At 41.0% G+C, this 23,370-nt stretch overlaps 1 protein-coding gene across 1 annotated transcript in view; it reads left to right on the top strand.

Moving 5' to 3' along the window:
• Window positions 1-23,370, top strand: part of LOC139479838 (AP-4 complex subunit epsilon-1-like) — a 104,224-nt gene that overhangs the window by 4,966 nt on the left and 75,888 nt on the right. Inside the window, exons 2-4 of the mRNA XM_071262731.1 lie at window positions 5,652-5,723; window positions 6,811-6,934; window positions 9,335-9,408. Coding sequence (XP_071118832.1) covers window positions 5,652-5,723; window positions 6,811-6,934; window positions 9,335-9,408 — 270 coding nt within the window. The remainder of the gene's footprint in view (window positions 1-5,651; window positions 5,724-6,810; window positions 6,935-9,334; window positions 9,409-23,370) is intronic.

Raw genomic sequence — 23,370 nt, forward strand, 5'->3', positions numbered from 1 at the left:
CAATATGATGCTCCACTATATATCACACCAACACACTGTACATTCTCATCAACATGATGCTACACTATATAACATCACAACACACTGCACAATCTCATCAATATGATGCTCCACTATATATCACACCAACACACTGTACATTCTCATCAACATGATGCTGCACTATATAACATCACAACACACTGCACAATCTCATCAATATGATGCTCCACTATATATCACACCAACACACTGTACATTCTCATCAACATGATGCTGCACTATATAACATCACAACACACTGTACATTCTCATCAACATGATGGTACACTATATAACATCACAACACACTGCACAATCTCATCAATATGATGCTCCACTATATAACATCACAACACACTGTACAATCTCATCAATATGATGCTACACTATATAACATCACAACACACTGCACAATCTCATCAATATGATGCTCCACTATATAACATCACAACACACTGTACAATCTCATCAATATGATGCTCCACTATATAACATCACAACACACTGTACAATCTCATCAATATGTTGCTCCACTATAAAACATCACAACACACTGTACAATCTCATCAATATGATGCTCCACTATAAAACATCACAACACACTGTACAATCTCATCAATATGATGCTCCACTATATAACATCACAACACACTGTACAATCTCATCAATATGATGCTCCACTATATAACATCACAACACACTGTACAATCTCATCAATATGATGCTCCACTATATAACATCACAACACACTGTACAATCTCATCAATATGATGCTCCACTATATAACATCACAACACACTGTACAATCTCATCAATATGATGCTCCACTATATAACATCACAACACACTGTACAATCTCATCAATATGATGCTCCACTATATAACATCACAACACACTGTACAATCTCATCAATATGATGCTCCACTATAGAACATCACAACACACTGTACAATCTCATCAATATGATGCTCCACTATATAACATCACAACACACTGTACAATCTCATCAATATGATGCTACACTATATAACATCACAACACACTGTACAATCTCATCAATATGATGCTCCACTATATAACATCACAACACACTGTACAATCTCATCAATATGATGCTCCACTATATAACATCACAACACACTGTACAATCTCATCAATATGATGCTCCACTATATAACATCACAACACACTGCACAATCTCATCAACATGATGCTACACTATATATCACACCAACACACTGTACATTCTCATCAATATGATGCTCCACTATATATATCACACCAACACACTGTACAATCTCATCAATATGATGCTCCACTATATAACATCACAACACACTGCACATTCTCATCAACATGATGCTCCACTATATAACATCACAACACACTGTACATTCTCATCAATATGATGCTCCACTATATAACATCACAACACACTGTACATTCTCATCAATATGATGCTCCACTATATAACATCACAACACACTGTACATTCTCATCAATATGATGCTCCACTATATAACATCACAACACACTGTACATTCTCATCAACTTGATGCTACACTATATAACATCACAACACACTGTACATTCTCATCAATATGATGCTCCACTATATAACATCACAACACACTGTACATTCTCATCAATATGATGCTCCACTATATAACATCACAACACACTGCACAATCTCATCAACATGATGCTACACTATATAACATCACAACACACTGTACATTCTCATCAATATGATGCTCCACTATATAACATCACAACACACTGTACATTCTCATCAACATGATGCTCCACTATATAACATCACAACACACTGCACAATCTCATCAATATGATGCTACACTATATATCACACCAACACACTGTACATTCTCATCAATATGATGCTACACTATATAACATCACAACACACTGTACATTCTCATCAATATGATGCTCCACTATATAACATCACAACACACTGTACATTCTCATCAATATGATGCTCCACTATATAACATCACGACACACTGCACATTCTCATCAATATGATGCTACACTATATAACATCACAACACACTGCACATTTTCATCAACATGATGCTCCACTATATAACATCACAACACACTGTACATTCTCATCAATATGATGCTCCACTATATAACATCACAACACACTGTACATTCTCATCAATATGATGCTCCACTATATAACATCACAACACACTGTACATTCTCATCAACTTGATGCTACACTATATAACATCACAACACACTGTACATTCTCATCAATATGATGCTCCACTATATAACATCACAACACACTGTACATTCTCATCAATATGATGCTCCACTATATAACATCACAACACACTGCACAATCTCATCAACATGATGCTACACTATATAACATCACAACACACTGTACATTCTCATCAATATGATGCTCCACTATATAACATCACAACACACTGTACATTCTCATCAACATGATGCTCCACTATATAACATCACAACACACTGCACAATCTCATCAATATGATGCTACACTATATATCACACCAACACACTGTACATTCTCATCAATATGATGCTACACTATATAACATCACAACACACTGTACATTCTCATCAATATGATGCTCCACTATATAACATCACAACACACTGTACATTCTCATCAATATGATGCTCCACTATATAACATAACGACACACTGCACATTCTCATCAATATGATGCTCCACTATATAACATCACAACACACTGCACATTTTCATCAACATGATGCTCCACTATATAACATCACAACACACTGTACAATCTCATCAATATGATGCTCCACTATATATATCACACCAACACACTGTACAATCTCATCAACATGATGCTACACTATATAACATCACAACACACTGCACAATCTCATCAATATGATGCTACACTATATATCACACCAACACACTGTACATTCTCATCAATATGATGCTACACTATATAATATCACAACACACTGCACATTCTCATCAATATGATGCTCCACTATATAACATCACAACACACTGCACATTCTCATCAATATGATGCTACACTATATAACATCACAACACACTGTACATTCTCATCAATATGATGCTCCACTATATAACATCACAACACACAGAACAATTTCATCAATATGATGCTACACTATATATCACACCAACACACTGTACATTCTCATCAATATGATGCTACACTATATAACATCACAACACACTGCACATTCTCATCAATATGATGCTCCACTATATAACATCACAACACACAAAACAATTTCATCAATATGATGCTCCACTATATATCACACCAAAACACTGTACATTCTCATCAACATGATGCTACACTATATAACACACCAACACACTGTACATTCTCATCAATATGATGCTACACTATATAACACACCAACACACTGTACATTCTCATCAATATGATGCTCCACTATATAACACACCATCACACACCACAATCTCATCAACATGATGCTCCACTATATATCACACCATCACACACCACAATCTCATCAACATGATGCTCCACTATATAACACACCATCACACACCACAATCTCATCAACATGATGCTCCACTATATATCACACCAACACACTGTACATTCTCATCAACATGATGCTGCACTATATAACATCACAACACACTGTACATTCTCATCAACTTGATGCTACACTATATAACATCACAACACACTGCACAATCTCATCAACATGATGCTGCACTATATAACATCACAACACACTGTACATTCTCATCAACTTGATGCTACACTATATAACATCACAACACACTGTACAATCTCATCAATATGATGCTCCACTATATAACATCACAACACACTGCACAATCTCATCAATATGATGCTACACTATATAACATCACAACACACTGTACATTCTCATCAACATGATGCTGCACTATATAACATCACAACACACTGTACATTCTCATCAACTTGATGCTACACTATATAACATCACAACACACTGTACAACCTCATCAATATGATGCTCCACTATATAACATCACAACACACTGCACATTCTCATCAATATGATGCTACACTATATAACATCACAACACACTGCACATTCTCATCAATATGATGCTCCACTATATAACATCACAACACACTGTACATTCTCATCAATATGATGCTCCACTATATAACATCACAACACACTGTACATTCTCATCAATATGATGCTCCACTATATAACATCACAACACACAGAACAATTTCATCAATATGATGCTCCACTATATATCACACCAACACACAGAACAATCTCATCAATATGATGGTCCACTATATAACATCACAACACACTGCACAATCTCATCAATGTGATGCTCCACTATACAACATACCAAGACACTGCACAATCTCATCAATATGATGCTCCACTATATATCACACCAACACACTGTACAATCTCATCAATATGATGCTCCACTATATAACACACCAAAACACTGTACAATCTCATCAACATGAAGGTCCACTATATAAACATCACAACACAATGTACATTCTCAATATGATGCTCCACAATATAAACACAGCAACACACTGTACATTCTCATCAACATGATGCTCCACTATATCACATCACAACACACTGCACAATCTCATCAATATGATGCTCCACTATATATCACACCAACACACAGAGCAATCTCATCAATATGATGCTCCACTATATATCACACCAACACACTGTACATTCTCATCAATATGATGCTCCACTATATATATCACACCAACACACTGCACAATCTCATCAACATGAAGCTCCACTATACAACATACCAACACACATGTTAAACACACATGTTAATCTCATGCTTGTTTCACTGTGCAGCCCCCATCCTGGTCCTTTCCATCCTTCTTGCATCATGTTAATCTCATGCTTGTTTCACTGTGCAGCCCCTATCCTGGTCCTTTCCTTCCTTCTTGCATCATGTTAATCTCATGCTTGTTTCACTGTGCAGCCCCTATCCTGGTCCTTTCCTTCCTTCTTACATCATGTTAATCTCATGCTTGTTTCACTGTGCAGCCCCCATCCTGGTCCTTTCCATCCTTCTTGCATCATGTTAATCTCATGCTTGTTTCACTGTGCAGCCCCTATCCTGGTCCTTTCCTTCCTTCTTACATCATGTTAATCTCATGCTTGTTTCACTGTGCAGCCCCCATCCTGGTCCTTTCCTTCCTTCTTACATCATGTTAATCTCATGCTTGTTTCACTGTGCAGCCCCTATCCTGGTCCTTTCCTTCCTTCTTGCATCATGTTAATCTCATGCTTGTTTCACTGTGCAGCCCCTATCCTGGTCCTTTCCTTCCTTCTTACATCATGTTAATCTCATGCTTGTTTCACTGTGCAACCCCCATCCTGGTCCTTTCCATCCTTCTTGCATCATGTTAATCTCATGCTTGTTTCACTGTGCAGCCCTTATCCTGGTCCTTTCCATCCTTCTTGCATCATGTTAATCTCATGCTTGTTTCACTCTGCAGCCCTTATCCTGGTCCTTTCCATCCTTCTTGCATCATGTCAATCTCATGCTTGTTTCACTCTGCAGGATGAGGAGCTGATCATCCAGAAAGAGTTGTCCTTCCTGCAGCAGCGCTTCTCTCAGCTGAACCCATCCGGGGTAAGTCAGTCAACACCAGCCAGTCAGTCAGTCAGTCATTCAGTTAGTCAGTCAGTCAGTCAGTCAGTCAGCCAGTCAGTCAGTCAGTCAGTCAGTCAGTCAGTCAGTCAGTCAGTCAGTCAGAAACTGTCTGTCTATGTTGTTTACCTACTATCAGTGTCTAGCATCACTAGCAATATGCAAAGATATGCTCTCTGTGTGAAATTTGTTATGATTCTGAGTGAAATGTTCGATATCAGGTAGATATGAGTTAATATGACTGTGCATAATGACTTTGATATCAGGTAGATATGAGTTAATATGACTGGATAATGACTTTGATATCAGGTAGATATGAGTTAATATGACTGTGGATAATGACTTTGATATCAGGTAGATATGAGTTAATATGACTGTGCATAATGACTTTGATATCAGGTAGATATGAGTTAATATGACTATGGATGATGACTTTGACATCAGGTAGATATGAGTTAATATGACTGTGCATAATGACTTTGATATCAGGTAGATATGAGTTAATATGACTGTGCATAATGACTTTGATATTAGGTAGATATGAGTTAATATGACTATGGATGATGACTTTGACATCAGGTAGATATGAGTTAATATGACTGTGCATAATGACTTTGATATTAGGTAGATATGAGTTAATATGACTGTGCATAATGACTTTGATATTAGGTAGATATGAGTTAATATGACTATGGATGATGACTTTGACATCAGGTAGATATGAGTTAATATGACTGTGCATAATGACTTTGATATCAGGTAGATATGAGTTAATATGACTGTGGATAATGACTTTGACATCAGGTAGATATGAGTTAATATGACTATGGATGATGACTTTGACATCAGGTAGATATGAGTTAATATGACTGTGCATAATGACTTTGACATCAGGTAGATATGAGTTAATATGACTATGGATGATGACTTTGACAGGTATTCTGTCCTTTATACACTGGTTTGGCAAATTGTGGCCCCTCACAGATTCTGTTCCTGTGGTTCAGTTGTTTTGGGGTTAGTGTCAAGTTACTCTAGTTTTCATTAATCAAAACATACTTCAACTTTTTAGCAGCAGCTAAAAGAGAACTTGAGTCGGCTGCTGTATTGCCTGACCCTTGGCTACGATGTGTCCTTCGCCACCATCCACACCATCAAGCTGGCCCAGCAGGGGGTGGGCATACACAAGAGGCTCGGTCAGTACTGCCTTAGGGTATTATACATGGGGGTCGGTACAGCCCTGGAAGTGTAAATACATGGGGTCAGTACAGTCCTGGGGTTGTAATACATGGGGGTTGGTACAGCCTTAGGGTATTATACATGGGGGTCGGTACAGCCCTGGAAGTGTAAATACATGGGGTCAGTACAGTCCTGGGGTTGTAATACATGGGGGTTGGTACAGCCTTAGGGTATTATACATGGGGGTCAGTACAGCCCTGGAAGTGTAAATACATGGGGTCAGTACAGTCCTGGGGTTGTAATACATGGGGGTTGGTACAGCCTTAGGGTATTATACATGGGGGTCGGTACAGCCCTGGAAGTGTAAACACATGGGGTCAGTACAGTCCTGGGGTTGTAATACATGGGGGTTGGTACAGCCTTAGGGTATTATACATGGGGGTCAGTACAGCCCTGGAAGTGTAAATACATGGGGTCAGTACAGTCCTGGGGTTGCAATACATGGGGGTTGGTACAGCCTTAGGGTATTATACATGGGGGTCGGTACAGCCCTGGGGTGTAATACATGGGGTCAGTACAGCCCTGGGGTGTAATACATGGGGGTCAGTACAGCCCTGGGGTGTAATACATGGGGTCAGTACAGCCCTGGGGTGTAATACATGGGGGTCAGTACAGCCCTGGAAGTGTAAATACATGGGGTCAGTACAGCCCTGGAGGTGTAATACATGGGGGTTGGTACAGCCTTAGGGTATTATACATGGGGGTCAGTACAGCCCTGGAAGTGTAAATACATGGGGTCAGTACAGCCCTGGAAGTGTAAATACATGGGGTCAGTACAGCCCTGGAGGTGTAATACATGGGGTCAGTACAGCCCTGGGGTGTAATACATGGGGTCAGTACAGCCCTGGGGTGTAATACATGGGGTCAGTACAGCCCTGGAGGTGTAAATACATGGGGTCAGTACAGCCCTGGGGTGTAATACATGGGGTCAGTACAGCCCTGGGGTGTAATACATGGGGGTCAGTACAGCCCTGGGGTGTAATACATGGGGGTCAGTACAGCCCTGGGGTGTAATACATGGGGTCAGTACAGCCCTGGGGTGTAATACATGGGGTCAGTACAGCCCTGGAAGTGTAAATACATGGGGTCAGTACAGCCCTGGGGTGTAATACATGGGGTCAGTACAGCCCTGGAAGTGTAAATACATGGGGGTCAGTACAGCCCTGGGGTGTAATACATGGGGTCAGTACAGCCATGGGGTGTAATACATGGGGTCAGTACAGCCCTGGAGGTGTAATACATGGGGTCAGTACAGCCCTGGAAGTGTAAATACATGGGGTCAGTACAGCCCTGGAGGTGTAAATACATGGGGTCAGTACAGCCCTGGGGTGTAATACATGGGGTCAGTACAGCCATGGGGTGTAATACATGGGGTCAGTACAGCCCTGGGGTGTAATACATGGGGTCAGTACAGCCCTGGGGTGTAATACATGGGGTCAGTACAGCCCTGGGGTGTAATACATGGGGTCAGTACAGCCCTGGGGGTGTAAATACATGGGGTCAGTACAGCCCTGGAGGTGTAAATACATGGGGTCAGTACAGCCCTGGGGTGTAATACATGGGGTCAGTACAGCCCTGGGGGTGTAAATACATGGGGTCAGTACAGCCCTGGGGTGTAATACATGGGGTCAGTACAGCCCTGGGGGTGTAAATACATGGGGGTCAGTACAGCCCTGGGGTGTAATACATGGGGTCAGTACAGCCCTGGGGGTGTAAATACATGGGGTCAGTACAGCCCTGGGGTGTAATACATGGGGTCAGTACAGCCCTGGGGTGTAATACATGGGGTCAGTACAGTCCTGGGGTTGTAATACATGGGGTCAGTACAGCCCTGGGGTGTAATACATGGGGTCAGTACAGCCCTGGGGGTGTAAATACATGGGGTCAGTACAGCCCTGGGGTGTAATACATGGGGTCAGTACAGCCCTGGGGTGTAATACATGGGGTCAGTTCAGTCCTGGGGTTGTAATACATGGGGTCAGTACAGTCCTGGGGTGTAATACATGGGGTCAGTACAGCCCTGGGGTGTAAATACATGGGGTCAGTACAGCCCTGGGGTGTAATACATGGGGGTTGGTACAGCCCTGGGGTGTAATACATGAGGTCGGTACAGCCCTGGGGTGTAATACATGGGGTCAGTACAGCCCTGGGGTGTAAATACATGGGGTCAGTACAGCCCTGGGGTGTAATACATGGGGTCAGTACAGCCCTGGAGTGTAATACATGGGGTCAGTACAGCCCTGGGGTGTAATACATGGGGTCAGTACAGCCCTGGGGGTGTAACACACGGGGTTTTAATGTGTTTGGTGAGTGACATCACCAGTTGTACACAATCAACTGAGTGTGGTGTGTTTCAGGTTACCTGATGTCGTGCCTGCTGCTCCATGAGGACCACGAGATGCTGGTCCTCCTCATCAACACCATACAGAAGGTGAGTTCTTCAGGATTGTCACCAGATGCTCTCTGACTCTCCAGTCTGTGCATTGTTGTGCATTGTCTGTCATCTTTCCATCTAGTTAGTTTTAGTTTAAACATATTTTATTCAGATTGAAATGGATTGGGAACAAGTTATACAACTTAGGACTCCCTCTCCATGGTATTTACAAAAGCCTGTACAGTAAATCATATGCAAGGAAAACAGAAAAGAAGATGAGTGTATAGCTGACAAAAGAAATACATGTACAAAAGGGAGACTAGTATATTTACATTAAAGTGTCGCCCAGATCTCTTTGTATGACTTAGAAACATTTGCACTGCCTTAAAGAAATGTTGATTTTTGATAATGGACAAACATTCATTTTCGTTTAGCATCAAACCTGAATCTAATTTAACATTTTTGTTCACGGCGTTCTGTGAAATGTCCCGAATTATGGTCGACATAGATTTTCTTTGGTAGACATACAATGGAATAAATAATGAAAAGCATTTTTACATGGATTACCACATTGACATATTGGATCACATTTGATATATATTCTGTATAAATCATAATTTAACTGGCTTTTCATGTATCTTAATTGATTATGATAAATATTCAACTTTCTAACACCATAGGAAAAATATGGAGGTGCAATAACTTGCGCTTGCGTATGTATGTCTTGAATTAGGGATGTAGATGTCCAATTTCTACCTGCTGCAGGAATAGTGTTCCATAACCTAACAGCTGATGGAATAAAAGAACATGTTGAGTGTTTTTATCTTGTATATGGAATCACAATATTGTCTGAATTTCTTAAATTATATAATACATTTGAACCTACAATGTCTTTAAGATAAGTTGGGGCAATATTACTTTGTATACTCTTCAAAAAAGAAACTTGACACTGACTTTCAAAATGTAATATAATGGGATTGTTTCAAAATAGGACACAGAAACCATAATTGTAACATTGTTTGAAGATCAATGTACACAATGTTCAAAACATTAATCATGTCACTAGTCTGGATGTTGTTGTGCTGTAAGAAGTCCCGACAAACAAGTGCAATATGCGGTCGAGCGTTGTCCTGCTGGAACTGTCTGCCATGAACGTTGACGTGAGGAAGAACGTAAGGCTGTAGGATCAAGTTCTCTGTAATGCACACCTGTCAATGCACCTGCCACATGCACGAGAGGCGTCCTACCAACTTGATGAATTCCCACCCATACCATGACACTCCCGCTGTTCGTGAGAGAACATAAAGAATTAAAGTCATTCGTTTCAAAAGTTTATTCCTGCTACACCATCACTTGGATACATGAAATTGTGTTTGTGTTTTGCTTCATGCGTCTCATAGCACGTCATACATGTGTTTACCTTCAACCGAGTTTCTTCATGTTTCCAACTGTGTTGGACCGCAGGTGACACTAAGGGGAAGTAATTCTTGAAAGTTACGGAAAAACATAAATTGCTATTCAGTAGCAGCTTAAATTAAAACGAAAAATGATTCTACTTATTGTCAACAAAACCCCACCCCACCTGACAGAGTTAAACGTCACAGTCTATGTACCTGATAAACAGGTAATTCAATGATAGATGATTGGAGATCACATCTACACTGTCTATTCAAGAGCACACACTTTCACAGCAGGTCTTGTGTATTCACCCTTGGGAGTTTTCACTCTCACAGTTCTCACTTCACTATCATCACCAGGCAGAATGTCAATTATTCTTCCCATTTCCCACTGACCTCTGGGTTTAGAGTCATCAACTATCAGAACAAGATCACCGACCGATATTCTGCAACCACCAACTCTCCAGCGATGCCTTACTGTCAAGTTAGGTAAGTATTCTCTCATCCATCGGCGATTCATATGATCTGCAAGGACTTGGGCTTGGCGCCATCTTTTTCTGCTGCACATCTCTTTGTCCTGGAACACATCAACTGGTTGGAATGGGTTAGATCTGCCGAGCAAAAAATGGTTCGGTGTCAAGGCGGTGAAGTCGTTTGGGTTTGCACTGTTGTAAGTCAAAGGTCGACTGTTCAGTATTGCTTCGACTTCAATCAGAGCTGTGCGAAGCACAGATTCGTGAACAAGGGTTCCTTTCAAAACACAATTTAAGGCTGTTTTTACAGATCTCACCAGTCGTTCCCATGCACCACCAAAGTGCGGACTAAGCGGTGGATTAAAGTGCCACTGAATACCTCGCACACACAGGAAGTCACTGATTTTGGCTTGTTTGAGATTGTGAAGGCACTGACGGAGTTCGTTGTCTGCTCCATGAAAGTTTGTACCGTTATCGCTATACAAATGTTGAGGGTTTCCACGACGCCCGATAAAGTTTCTGAGAGCGAGAAGAAAATCATTTGTTTCCAATGAATCGGCAACCTCAATGTGTACTGCCCTTACAGACAGACAAGTAAACAAACATCGCCACCTTTTCATTGTGCTTCGCTTGAACTTTACCAAAATCGGGCCGAAGTAGTCCACTCCAGTATGAGAGAATACTCCATCTGTAAGGCTTACACGACATGATGGAAGGTCTGCCATCTTGGGTGCAACTGGATTCACGGAACGCTTCCTACACTCTTGACAACTTCTGACAGCACGCTTTGCTAACTTTCTTGCATGAAGAGGCCAGAATCGCTGTCTTACTGTAGCTATAATGTGTTCAGTACCACAGTGAGCATTTTCCTTGTGAGTTTTATTCATCAGTAGCTGTGTGACTGGGTGATAGTCTGGAAGGAGGAGTTGATACTTTGCTTCTCTTGGAATAGTAGCTTTTCGAAGTCGTCCTCCCACTCTGAGATGTCGTCCATCATAGAATGGTGATAGTGTTATCAGAGATGATTTTGGAGATATTTCGTTTCCGGATTGAGCACAATAAATCTCATCTTGAAATGCATCCTTTTGTGCTTCTTGAACCCAGGCGAGCAACGCTTCCTCACACTCACTTACTGTCAGACTTTCATCTGTTACAGGTTTGAGGTCAAGATGCCTGAGTTTTGACAGAAAGTTTCTGGCTGCTCTGAGAACCCAAGCTGAAATGCGACACAATCTTTGCCATGTAGAATAGTCAGCTGGATTCAACAAATTTGAGATTTGTGGTTCAGTCAAATGTCTTTGATTCAGATTGATTTCAGATGATGCATTTCTAGTGGTCTTGAACACACTCTTCTTCACTTCAAGATCATCACTGAGCATATCAACAGGGTTTGACAGTTTTGGCCATGTGTCCTCACTTTTCCATAAGAACTCTGGACCCCGCAGCCATGGATGTGTTTCTGTGTGCTGTTTTGCTTGAAGTCTGCGAGTACAGTGATCAGCCGGATTGATATCTGATGGGACATGACGCCATTGTTGAGGTTTTGTGGAATCGTGGATTTCTGCTATCCTGTTAGCGACGAAAGGCTTGAATCGCTTGTTGGAATTGTTCAAATATTGTAACACTGTATTTGAGTCAGTCCAAAACTGAATTCTCTGGACAGGGACCATCAATTCTTCTTTGAGAGAAAGCCAAAGTCTAACTGCTAATACTGCACCTTGCAGTTCCAGCCTTGGAATTGTCAATGCAGGCTTTAGGGGGGACACGCACGTCTTTGCAGCCAGGAATGAACAAGTCACTTCATCCTGGTCAGGGTAAGATTTGTAGCGCATGTATGCACATGCTCCAAAGCTTTTCTCGGAGGCATCCGCGAACAGATGAACTTCAATGAGACTAGATTTTGATGAAAAGCCCTGGTGATGCCTGCACAGGTTGAATGATGACAAAAGTCTTGAATTTCTTCCAGCCAGCCATTCCATCTTGATTGAATTTCTAGTGGTAAGTCATCATCCCAATCAAGACCTAGCTTCCATAAGTCTTGTATGAGACACTTTGCGCGAACTGTGTATGGAGCCAAATACCCACAAGGATCAAAGATGGAGCTCACCATGCTTATCACACCTCTCTTTGTTCTGGCACTGTTGTGAATTCTTGGATCAAACACAAAAGTGTCGGAGACAATATTCCATTTTAGTCCAAGGGCTCTGATAGTGGATATTTCATTAAGATCAAGATTCTTTGAGCTAACAGCTCTTTCACTTTCAGGAATTGATTTCATCACAACTTCTGAATTCGAAATCCACTTGTGGAGGTGAAATCCACCCATTTTCATGAGGTATGTAATGTCTTGGATCAGCTGCACTGCAGTAGTTTCAGTCTCAACTGATTTTAAAAGATCATCAACATAGAAATCATTGAGGGCTGTATCAATCACTGATTGCTCAAATAGGTCAGCATTGTCCTTAGCTGTGCGCTTCACAGCGTAGTTTGCACAAGAGGATGAGTCAGCTGCTCCAAACACATGTACTTTCATCCGGTACACATCCGGAGGACCAGGAGTCTTGAGATCGGATTTCCATAGAAATCTGAGTGCTTCAGAGTCGTCCTTAGGGACCCCCACTTGATGGTACATACCTTCTATATCAGCAGCTATCACAACTTCAAAAAGTCTGAATCGCAAACAAACTGTTGACGAGATCAGGACCAGTCATTAATTTGTCATTCAGAGATGTGCCCAAGTATGAAGCCGCAGCGTCAAACACAACTCTCACCTTCCCTGGCTTATTAGGATTCATCACACCGTGATGAGGTAAGTACCAGGTCCGACAAGACGAGTTGTCAATTTCTTGAGCCAAGAGTTTCTCTGCTTGATCCTTTGACACATAGTCGTTGAGAGTTTTGCTATAAAGAACACCAAATTCAGAGTCTCTCATAATGCGCTTGGTTAAGATTTTTAGTCTTCTTTGGGCTGCTTTCAAGTTGTTTGGCAATGGTGATTTATCACGCCACAGCATGCCAATTTGATAGTGTCCTTCAATAAGTTGAGTCGTTGTTTCAAGGATGTATTGTGCCTTTTCATCTTCAGTTGAATAGGGCTTTGTCTTGTTGTGTGAAATGCCAAAAGATTCTGTTTTCCAGAAGTCTTCAAGCTGATCACTCAAATGTTGATCACGAGTAATTGTGAGGTTAATTCTAGCTTGAGTTTCATGATACAGTTCATCATCACTGTGGGCTATTCCCATGACTGTCCACCCCAGCAGGGTTTTGACTGCAACGGGTTGATTTTCAAGTCCTTGTATCATGTCAAGTTGAAGGTGTGCTTCAGGGACATCAACACCAATCAACATGTTGACCTGGGTGGGTTCAATATCAGGCAATTGCAAGTCTTTGAGGTGTTCCCATTCATCACTGATGCGCTGAGGAAGGCAATCAAAGGCATTAGTATCAACTGCCCAAGCTTCTTTCAAATGGATTCTCTGTGCATCAAGATCACTAGCTGATTCAATGTCAAGTGATACCTTAAGGGAGTTTTCAGTTGAAACACTGTTGTATGTTTTAACCTTGAGCTTTCTTCTCTCTCCATGGAGACCTAAATCTTTTACCAGATCCCTATGAATAAGGGTGACATCACTTCCTGAGTCTAACAAGGCAAAAGTCTTGATTATTCTGCCATTGGACCAAAAGCATGAACAGGAACAATCTGCAAATACACTTTTGCTCTGGATGACTGCAGTTTCTTATTATAAACCACCAGTGGCTCAGAAAAAACATTGTGCAGTAGTGTGTGATGTTTTTTACCACAATGTTTCTCTTGGCAAGTCACAGTAGAGAAACATTTGTTTGCTCGATGTGATGGTTTAAGACAGTTGAAGCACAAACTGTGATCGACAATTATGTCCCTTCTCTCAAATGCAGTCTGGTTTGCGAAAATAGGACACCTGTACAGGTAATGAGACTCACCACACAATGCACATGGTGCTTTTGCCTGTTTTGGTGTTGTATCTACATTGTCAATGATTGTTGGCGGTTTTGTTGATTGCTTTCTGACAATCCGCTTCTCTTGAGGCTTGGTGTACCGTGTGTCATTCTTGCGACGTTTGTTTGTGTCTTCATGTGATGGCTCACTCAAAATTGGGATGGCATATGGGTTGAAGTCTGCTTCAACACGATCTCTCAACCAGTTCTGCAGATCAGTGAGGTTCGGGTCTCTGAAAGAAACAATGTTTCTAACGAACTCATTCCATCGGGTTACTTTGTCGATGGGAAGGCACCTTGTAACTTTCAACACAATGTCAGAGCTGTTAAGGTCAGACAGGTAATTCAGTTGCTGCAATGTCGCAATACAGTCACGAACAGCAACATAGAGTCAATGCAGATGGATCATGACTAGGGACTTGTGCTCCTGAGGCCACGCTATCAATGAAAGCTCTGCATACTTTTATTCTATGACCGAATGAAGATTTTAGCTCCTTGAGTGCCAAAGCATAGTTTCTTCCACTGTAACCAAGTCCTTGAATAAGTCGCTTGGCTTCACCATCAACATGCGATTGAAGTATGTCCATGCGTCCGGTGTCTGTAATGGCAGGCCTGCAGTGTATCTGCACGTAAAATTGCTCAACAAATCGTGGCCAGGTAAGAGCTTCACCATTAAACACTGGCAAGTCGATCTTTGGTAGATCACGTTCACTTTCAAGTTTTATCAGTGTATGTGACAGATTCTCATGTGCATCCAGGAACACTGATGTGGTTTCTTGTCCGATGATTAATTCGTCTATCCACAAATCGATAGACTGCTGTTTCATGTGCACTTGTTCAAGTTTTGACTGTGGTAGTTGTTGTGTCATGGGTTCTTGGTAGAATGGCTTTGCATGAGGGTTAAAATGACTTGTGTGTTTTAAATCAGTCTGATCCAGCCACTGCTGTATGTACGCTTTACTGTCTTGTTTAGTTGCAAGCAGATCAGCTTGATTTTCATTGTCGTTCAGCATAGTTTGGTACATACGATGTTCAAGATTGGCCGCTTCTTTAAGATGTCTTGCCTCTTGTCGCGCCTTTTCAGCTTGTAAGTCAGCAATTTGGGAAACTAGTTTTGCATTTTCCTCAGCATGAACAACTTTTAACTTTACTTGCTCACTTTTCATTGCTGCACTGTGTTCAGTAACTTGTGTGTTGAATGTGGAAGCAACTGATACACTTTTAACACTGCTTCGAGTTAAATACACTGCTATGTGGTGAATAACATCGTTTGCCACATCAAATCTGTTATTAAACCACTCTTCTTCATACTAAGTTTGTTCATTGTCAAGCGATTCAATATAACGTTTATGCGCAATAGTGAACGATTTTATTGCCGCTTCTAACAGTTCAAGTGTTTGCCCGAGTTTTCGTTTGGAACGACCGGCTGTCATTTCACTTGAAGCTCTATTACACAAAGCAGTAACATGGGCTGCATGTCCACGACGGACATGCTTCAATTCATCCCTGTTTGTGGTCACAGAATCGTCATCTGACATGGCGAACTACAATCTTCCAAAACACGTGTTTCGTAAATAGTGTTCAGTTTTCGATCACTGCATTACACCAAGTTGGAAACTTTATGTTCGTGAGAGAACATAAAGAATTAAAGTCATTCGTTTCAAAAGTTTATTCCTGCTACACCATCACTTGGATACATGAAATTGTGTTTGTGATTTGCTTCATGCGTCTCATAGCACGTCATACATGTGTTTACCTTCAACCGAGTTTCTTCATGTTTCCAACTGTGTTGGACCGCAGGTGACACTAAGGGGAAGTAATTCTTGAAAGTTACGGAAAAACATAAATTGCTATTCAGTAGCAGCTTAAATTAAAACGAAAAATGATTCTACTTATTGTCAACACCCGCCGCCAAATGGGACAACCTGCTGCACACAGTTGGGGGCATAACGTGTTAAAGCCAGTCCAATAACCAAAACCAACCGCTGTAGACACTTGCTTCTTTTATTCTTCATCAGCTTTACACCATTCACACAAATACAACCTGTCACGCCGGCCGGCACATGCTCACTCACTTTCTCACAACACAAGATTTTCCCAGCAGCCCCACTTCCAACATGCGCAGTGGGACTAGCTTAGCAGACGATATGTCAACATTCAATACATTTTCTTTTTCTATTTTTTTTTCTTCTTCATTACTTGCCAGCAGAGAAGTCAGTGTCAAACATTGTTCATAAAAATCTGTAAAGAAATTAATGTTTTCAAAAATATTTTAGGACTTTTTAACTTATATTTAAAAGAATACAATGTACACAGGCATGTGAAAAGCAATCTCAGGGGTAGACTTCCCTCCTGCCTTGCGGATTATTTTGCCTCATACTTTCACTCACATGCATCTTTCAAACCATCACAAAGTCACCATCCATCAATTTGAAGACGTCGAGTTTGCAACACACTCAAAAGCTGAACCCCAGACGCTCCTCTTTTTGTCATTGCGTTAGCAACTTGTTGATGACCAGGAATCCACTTGACAGGGGTCACTTCCTCGTTTTGTAGAGACTGCTGAATTGCAGCAATATCCAGTCTCAAACGCTTGTCATCAACAAGACTGGTTGAATGCACAGCCTCCACCACACTTCTGTTATCAACAAACGCATGAATGTTAAACATGTATGTCATGCCTGTCATTTCTTCAATGAGTTTTCTTAAATAGAACGCATCTTCAAGTCCTTCCTGCAAACTCAGTGTCTCTGCAGCTATTGTAGATCTCACTACTCTTTTTATCTTGCCAGCATGCCATGCCAAAGGACAGCAGCAATTATTCTCCCCAACAAGGAAAATCACATGTGCTCCAGCACTACTCACACCATCAGATAAATTGGCATGTGAGGCATCTGTGAAAACCACAAGTTTCCAACTCAAAAAAATTTCAATGTATGGAAAGTAAATCTTTGCTGCAGAGTCTTTCAATTCCACATTTCCACTCTTCAACTTTGTGCTGAGTTCAATCATTTTGACGCAAGGTCAGTCCTAAAACCTTGTACAAGCCAGTTGAGCTTTCCAACAAGACTTCTGAGCTTGGTATGCTCATGAGGACTGAGAGGATCATGTTTCTGTGTCTTCCTTTGTAATGAAATGTTTCCTATCTCCAACTGGTCCAAATACTCTTGTTGATCTACCATGATTCCAACAGGATCTTGTGTGATTTGAAAACCAACATATCTAAACTGTCCTGTTTCTATTTTTCCTGCTAGGATTGCACCTGAAGCTTCATAATCACATTAACCTCAAAATACATCTGTCCACAATGTAAAAAGTCATCAACATGACTAGCAATCATGCCGATAAGACGCCCATGGTCTTGCATATAAAACAAAGCAGGGTCAAGTGAAGATTGCACAGACCTCAGTTGCAATAATTCATCTCGGACACTTTTGTAGAATTCCCTGGCTGCATCATTCAAACCATATAAACAATGCTTCAACTTCCATGTGATTCCATTATTTTCCATTTCAGCTTCCTGAGGTGGAATGATGAACACATCTCTATTCAATAACTTGCCTTGTAGAAATGCAGACTTAATGTCAGTGGTTTTTACAGTCCATTTGTGATAAGCTGCCAAAGCTAAAAACGCTTTCAATGCACTCTTTCCTATTGTTGGAGAATCTCTCTCTATTTCCACATCTTCCTCAAAACCTCTGGCTACGAGTCTGGCCTTGACTTGTTGTCCTTTCTGACATATTACCCATCTGGTTAAAATTCTATTCTGCCCACAGTCCTGAACTTCTTCATGTGTATGAAACTCTTTCAACTTGTTCAGTTCTTTTAGTTTTGCTTTAACACAGTTTTCTTCACTATGTCTTGACTTTGGAATGGTAACAATATTCACTTCCTCTGGGGTCACACGCTTCCAGCTATCAACATGTTCCAGATTTACACTCATTGTTTTTTCTCCTCCCTCTACTTGCACATTAAACCAGTTCCTATTTTGACCTGAAACTTTCCCTGCTCTACTTATTACTGTGGCAATCACCCAATCATCTGAGCTTGTCTCCCTGAACATTATCTGATCATTTTTACATAGACTGATAGTATCAACACTTTCACCATCTGTGTTGGCAGTCTGACAACACTCAAGCATTTCAAAAGGTAGATTTTTCAAATTGTCATTTTCAAATTCTTGTCCTTGAAGATTAGCCGCTTCACACTTTTGTTCACCAATTTCATGTCCTGCCTTAATCAGTCTATTCGGGGAGACTCTTACAAATACACCACCATGACTCACAAAGATAACCTTACCGTCCTGGAAAACCACCTTGCCTGGACCTAACCATTTCTCACTGCCTTCTCGTTTGTAATAAACTTGTTCTCCATTATTGTAGATTTCCTCTGATGCTCTAATTTTGGATCGCAAAGCTCTACGTATCCGCTCACTTGCCTCAGACTCCACGAAAGCCTTGCGGGCAAGATGCAAAGCATTCAAATGCTTTGCAAATGTCTCACTTCTCGTCAAACCATCCAGGGCAGGAACACCATCAGTCATGATATTCGGCAAGTTTGGATTTTTTCCAAACACAAGCTGATAACTACTATACCCATGCCACATTTGTAGTGCATTTCTGGCCATATTTGCCGAACACAAGAGAACATTCAGTGGAGTTTTAGGACACTGTTCTTCCATCTTTGTGAGCATCATGTCGACAACAGAATGTATCCTCTCACACAGACCATTTTGGAATGGACTCTCGGCAGCAGTGGTGTGAACCTTGACATTAAGTATACTGGCTACCTCTCTCATCTCGTCAGCACTGAATTCACCCCCATTATCTGTTAATATAGCTTGCATGACACCAAAACCTGCACCGATCCAATGAGTCATAATTTTGTCAATTACTTCACTAGGGGTTTTCCTTTGAATAAACACAGAAATGGTAAGTCTTGACCACATGTCAACCAAATGAAGAATCCACCTACTTCCCCACTTCTTCAAATCCATTGCAACTGTTTCATTGAACTGTGATGCCATTGGCAGGGCTACAGCAGGTCTGGCAGGTGTTCTCGTATAAGCTTTGCACATCTGACAATTTCCGTAAATTTCCGTAAATCTTTCATAAGAGCAACAAGTTTCCTCTCCGGTGGATGAGCGAGCTGTCTATGTAACTTGAGAATTACCTTGTAACGCTCATCATCTTCCATCTTGTGTAACAATACACCATTAACTTCTTCAACAGGCATTTTTTCATACTTGTCTATGGGAGTGCAGTAATGTCCTGATGATGTGTAATTTAAACTAACTTTTTCACCAAGGATTTCTGTTAAGTCATGTTCCAAGTCTAATTTGACACATGCTTCCTTCATTGACCTTAAGGAAAGTAAAAGCGGTATATCTGAATCCACCACATCAGTTCGAATTCTCACATTCTTTCCTTCCATAAATGCTGGTAATTTATAGCTACCTTGTGACTTGAGTTTTTCACCTCCACCGAACTTAAACATTTTCACACCTTCACATCTTGTAACTGTATCTCTATCCTTCTTGTCCAGTGAGTCCATATACCCATCCAACCACATTCTGCCACATACTGTACTTGAACATGCACTGTCCAATACCGCACAACATCTTGCATCATTGCCTAACTGCGCCATGTTATCTTTAATGTTCCCTGTACACAAAATGACCTGTTCAACAATTTCTTCATTTTCACTTCCACCTTCTACATAGTGAACTTTAGACATATTTTCCCAACTGTGAGGACAGTGTGCAATTAAATGCCTGAAAGACCCACAGGCCAAACATGTCAAAGTTTTTCCATTGGTGCCAACTGGATTCATGTTACGCTCTGGCTGTCTCAATCCTCTCCAGCCTTGTCTTCTGCCCCGAAAGCCAGGTGCTCTGCCATACATGTAACTTCGACTCCGACCTCTGACAGAACTCATATACTGATTGGCAAAAGCTTCCTCATTGTCATGATTAATGATGTTTGAGGATTCAACTTTAATTGACTGCATACCATTTCCTCCATCACAAGACTGTTGTCCAAGAAATTTCTTCAAAGACAATTTAGCCTGTTGATATAATGTGGCTTTGTTTGTGTAGTCCATACCTGTCATCACTAACATTTTTTCTTCTTTGGTTATTTTAGCACGTTTGAGGAGCTTGAATGCTAAGATTTCCTGTGGCAGACTCATGCTTTTCTTTAATATCTTATTATATTTTTAAAGATTTGGAGATATATTCATTGATAGATTGCCCCACTTCCCTAGAAAAATCTTCAAAAACTTCAAATTTTTCAAGACTATCAACAAGATCATCTTTTCCAAGCTGAGAGTCAAAAAAATCTATCCGAGTTTCAAAACCATTTTCATTCTTCAAATCTTCAAGAGGAATGCTATCAAATACTTTCTCTCGTATACCACATTCATTTCCTGGGAGTGATAAAGCTAATACTATTCCTTGTTTCATTTTCTTAACCTCAGTAATTTCACGCCAAGCAAGTAGCTCCTGTCTGTATCTCTCATAACTTTTCCCTTTGCAGAATTCGGGGGGATTCAGTTTGCCATTCTATCTTCTATTCAACGCTGAACGCACTCGTAAACAAAATGTCAACACTCCAAAATTGTCCAGTTTTCGATCTCTCAAACACGGTTTAATCTCGCCGCATCATTCACAAAAATTACTTGTTTGTTGAAAAACACTCACAAATGTTTCTATCATTCACAGTTGTGATAAAACCAGAGGTCTGGAATTTAAGATAATATGTGACACATGTGAACAACTTGCGAACGGTGATAAATTTTCCGTTCTATCATGAAGTGAGAAGAAGTGATACTTACGTCTGGGAATTATCAATCCTTTCAGAAACCACGCTCTGCTACCATTGTTAAAGCCAGTCCAATAACCAAAACCAACCGCTGTAGACACTTGCTTCTTTTATTCTTCATCAGCTTTACACCATTCACACAAATACAACCTGTCACGCCGGCCGGCACATGCTCACTCACTTTCTCACAACACAAGATTTTCCCAGCAGCCCCACTTCCAACATGCGCAGTGGGACTAGCTTAGCAGACATTATATCAACATAACCTTCACCCCAACATCTGTAGAAACGTGCGCGCCCATCAGCACGTGTGAGTAGGAAACGGGACCTGTCAGTAAACAGTACATTTCTCCACCTTGCACGTGCCCATCTAACCTCTTGGCACCAAAGCAGAGAGTCCGCCAGATGACGTGGGGTCAATACATGACGTCGAACAGGTCTTCATGCAAAAAGTCCAGCCTCCCTCAGTCTGTTGCATACCGTTTGATCTTATATTCTGCATACCCCAGGGATCTGTGTGGTTGTAGATGTGGCTGTGGTAGTGCGGTCTCGGAGGTGTTGCAGCCGGATGTATTGATCTTGTGCTTGGGTTGTCACCCTTGGTCTTCCTGACCTTGGTCTGTTGTCAACTCTGTTGGAGTTGTTGTATGGGGTCCACAGTGCGGAGATTGTCTGTCTGGAAATGCCAAAGTGCCTGGCCACTTCTTGCTGAGTTGCTCCAGCTTGTAATCTCCCAATGGCGCTGTTCCGTTGAGCTGCATTCAGTCTTGGCATTCTGTCACCACCTCTACTGCCGTTATAAGGACTGTATTAACAGCCATTGATGTGGATTTTTAAACCCATTCAGCAGGGGGGCCTGCATGAATAAATGCAGGATCCTGTGCTGCACGTTTTTTACAGGCGGTTGGGTTTGGATGAAGCTGTAAAATTGATCCCCAAACGCTACGTTTATGTGCTTTGCATGTGTTTTCGCAAATTATAGACACATCTTTCTGTTTGACTTATTTGGTTCTCATTTAATGTAATTATTTTAGATATTTGGCAAAAAGTGGTTTTACATCTATGTCAAGTTTCATTTTTTGAAGATTATATTTTGTAGAATAAACATAGCTTACGTTTCCTCCTTCGTTCAATTAACGTTTCCCATCCTGTTTCATAATTTTACAGATGTTTGTGCGAGGTGTACTTTGTCAGCCCAGTAACTATTCTGGCAGCTTCTAGTTGGAGATTTCTAACTGAGTTAATAATTCTACCCCCACCCCCCACTTCCCACACATGTTCGAAATGGGGTCTTATGAAACTTGTTTATACTTAATGTATTTCCATTCAATATGGATTTTAATTTTCTCATTG

Source organism: Haliotis cracherodii, unplaced genomic scaffold (genome assembly GCF_022045235.1).
Source record: "Haliotis cracherodii isolate W230 unplaced genomic scaffold, xgHalCrac1.p SCAF_4, whole genome shotgun sequence".
In the NCBI taxonomy this organism is placed as follows: Eukaryota; Metazoa; Mollusca; class Gastropoda; order Lepetellida; family Haliotidae; genus Haliotis; species Haliotis cracherodii.